General features: G+C 35.5%; 1 protein-coding gene across 1 annotated transcript in view; it reads left to right on the plus strand.

Annotated features, from left to right (window-relative positions):
• Positions 1-1,846, plus strand: part of LOC102865178 (glutamine-rich protein 1-like) — a 4,566-nt gene extending 2,720 nt beyond the window's left edge. The window contains exon 2 of the mRNA XM_006895126.1: positions 1,673-1,846. Within this exon, the coding sequence (XP_006895188.1) occupies positions 1,673-1,846 (174 nt within the window). The remainder of the gene's footprint in view (positions 1-1,672) is intronic.
• The last annotated feature ends 564 nt before the right edge of the window (positions 1,847-2,410 follow it).

The raw sequence follows: 2,410 nt of genomic DNA on the forward strand, positions 1-2,410 counted from the left end.
CATCTTAATGGAAGGAAAACATGGGGAACTTCAATTATGATTTATGAAAGACAGTTTCTATTACACCCCCCTTTAAGACACTTTAGATGTTAAAAGTAAAAACTTTACCATGCCTTTTTTTTGGGGGGGGGGCTAACATTGAGGCCTTAAAACTGAGGCTCCTGTGCCTGATGGAATTCTTGTAACATACACTTGTGTATCATATAAAGATACCACTGTTTCTCTTATGTATTCTTACTCTAGTTGTTTATTAAGAATGACAAGCACATCTTTTAAAAAAAAAAGAACAAACTCTTCATAATATCATTATTTTAAACATAAAAGGATAAGTGATATGATATGTATGTACAAAAGTCCAGAGGGAAAGGGGCTGAAGGTGGGAAGAGAGTCAAATCATAGGGTTACGGAGTTTGATGGATGAGGGAGCGTGTGACATAGGGTTACGGAGTTTGATGGATGAGGGAGCGTGTGAAGGAATTAGAGAAGTGCCAGTCAGGCAGGACCTGTTAAGATGGGAAAACAGACAGTAGAAACGATGTACAATATTGACAAAGGAATGGTAAAGCACAAAATGTTTAAAGAACGTTTCCTTTCAAATAGAAAATTTTATGAGTGTTTCACTTAATAATTACTACGGGTCATATTAAACTTTGCACATAACTTTACTAAGCTAAAATATTTTGTTTATATCAGTTACCAGAGACTTTAGATTCTTCAAGATTAAACTGTGTACTCTCTAGACTTTGTTCAATACTTAAACAAATTTAAAAGAATGAATAAATTTGTATTTAAATTTTGATTGTTAGACATAAAAATCAAGCTCTGCTGCCCTAGTTCCAAGGAGCTGTGCTTCAACCCAAAGGAACGTACCGTAAATCCACCAGGTGCTTTTTGGAAGAAAGATGAGCAATCTTCTCCTGTGCACTTTACACTTTATGAAAATTCCCTACAGGGTGCCCTACAAGTCAGTTCTAACTCAATGTCACATAAAAGCAACAAATACAAAAATGTTTATGTTGGTTAACACTTTCAAGTCTCTGCTATATGTATGTTTATTTATAGTTATTGCAGTTTTAATTCTAAAAAAGTACATTTCATGTTTCTTTTTCTGTGTGAGATATTAAAATAATAAGTTTAGATTTTGGTAAATATTTCTAAATTAAGTAAGAAATAACAAATCTTGATTTAAATGTTGTAGTTAAAACAAAATTCACTGAAGTATACATATGCTTAAACATCACGCAACACTTCTCATTATTGCCATAATAAAAAGATTTCATTTTATTTTTAGTAATTATAATTCAAAAGCAATATTATCTTGTAGAGACCACAGGTGTCAAATTTTCAATAAAGTTACCAGATGGAAAACTTATTATCTGTATTTCTTGAGTAGATTCAAACTCATAGAAATTCCCTATAGGGTTTACAAGATTGTACTATTTATTTCGTAGATTTCTCTTATGTCAATAAAAAATAATACTTAATATTATAAGATTGTTTTCAAAGAATCTTAAATAAAATATAGCATGGAATTGGGTAAGACATTATAAGTAAGGATAGTTTAAAAATAATACAGTCAGTGTGGGAGCAGCCAGGTCTGAACTCCATTAAATCCACAAAGGGTAACAAGTCCCTCTATGACATTAAGAGCAATAAACTGTTTCCCTTTAAGTTAGACAGGTCTCCATGGTCCCCTGTTTCTACTTTTATAAAATTTAGCACCATTTGTCCTTCATGGGACTCACTGTCCTACTACAGAGTCATAGAGAGCCGACTAGTCCATTGTAATGGACACAAAGATATTGCAGGCAATACTTATGATTACGCAATTTATCAGGCAAATTAACATGTTATTTTGTCAGGTTAGAAACAGTATACTCTCTTTCAGTTCTTTCAGTCAAAACTGTCTTTCAGGAATGCTCTCAAGACTTTTAATTTTCAGCCTTAAGAATTCAGTCCAATATTTCAAATCTAAGGTGCGCCTGATACTGGCCATGGTTTTTGCAATCACTTGTTATGCATCAGAGAGTTGGACAATGACTAGGGAGGATAGAAGGAGAATTGACGCCTTTGAGCTGTGGTGCTGGAGAAGAGTATTGAATGTACCATGGACTGCCAAGGAAACAGATTCATCCTAGAGAGGGTTATACCAGGCTGCTCCTTGGAGGCAAGGATTCTGGGGCTTCGTCTGACATACTTTGGACATGTTGTAAGGAGAGACTGGTCCTTGGAGAGGGACATCATGCTGGGTAGAGTAGAGGGACAGCGCAGGAAGGGAAGACCCTCTATGAGGTGGATTGATTCAGTGACTGGGGTAATCAGGATGGGTGTGTCAGAGGCCACGCGATTGGCACAAGATAGAGCACGGTTTAGGGCTGTTGTACATAGGGTCGCTATGAGTTGCAAATGA

The sequence above is a fragment of the Elephantulus edwardii genome, unplaced genomic scaffold (genome assembly GCF_000299155.1).
Source record: "Elephantulus edwardii isolate Elephantulus edwardi_28Jun2011 unplaced genomic scaffold, EleEdw1.0 scaffold00159, whole genome shotgun sequence".
Taxonomy (NCBI): Eukaryota; Metazoa; Chordata; class Mammalia; order Macroscelidea; family Macroscelididae; genus Elephantulus; species Elephantulus edwardii.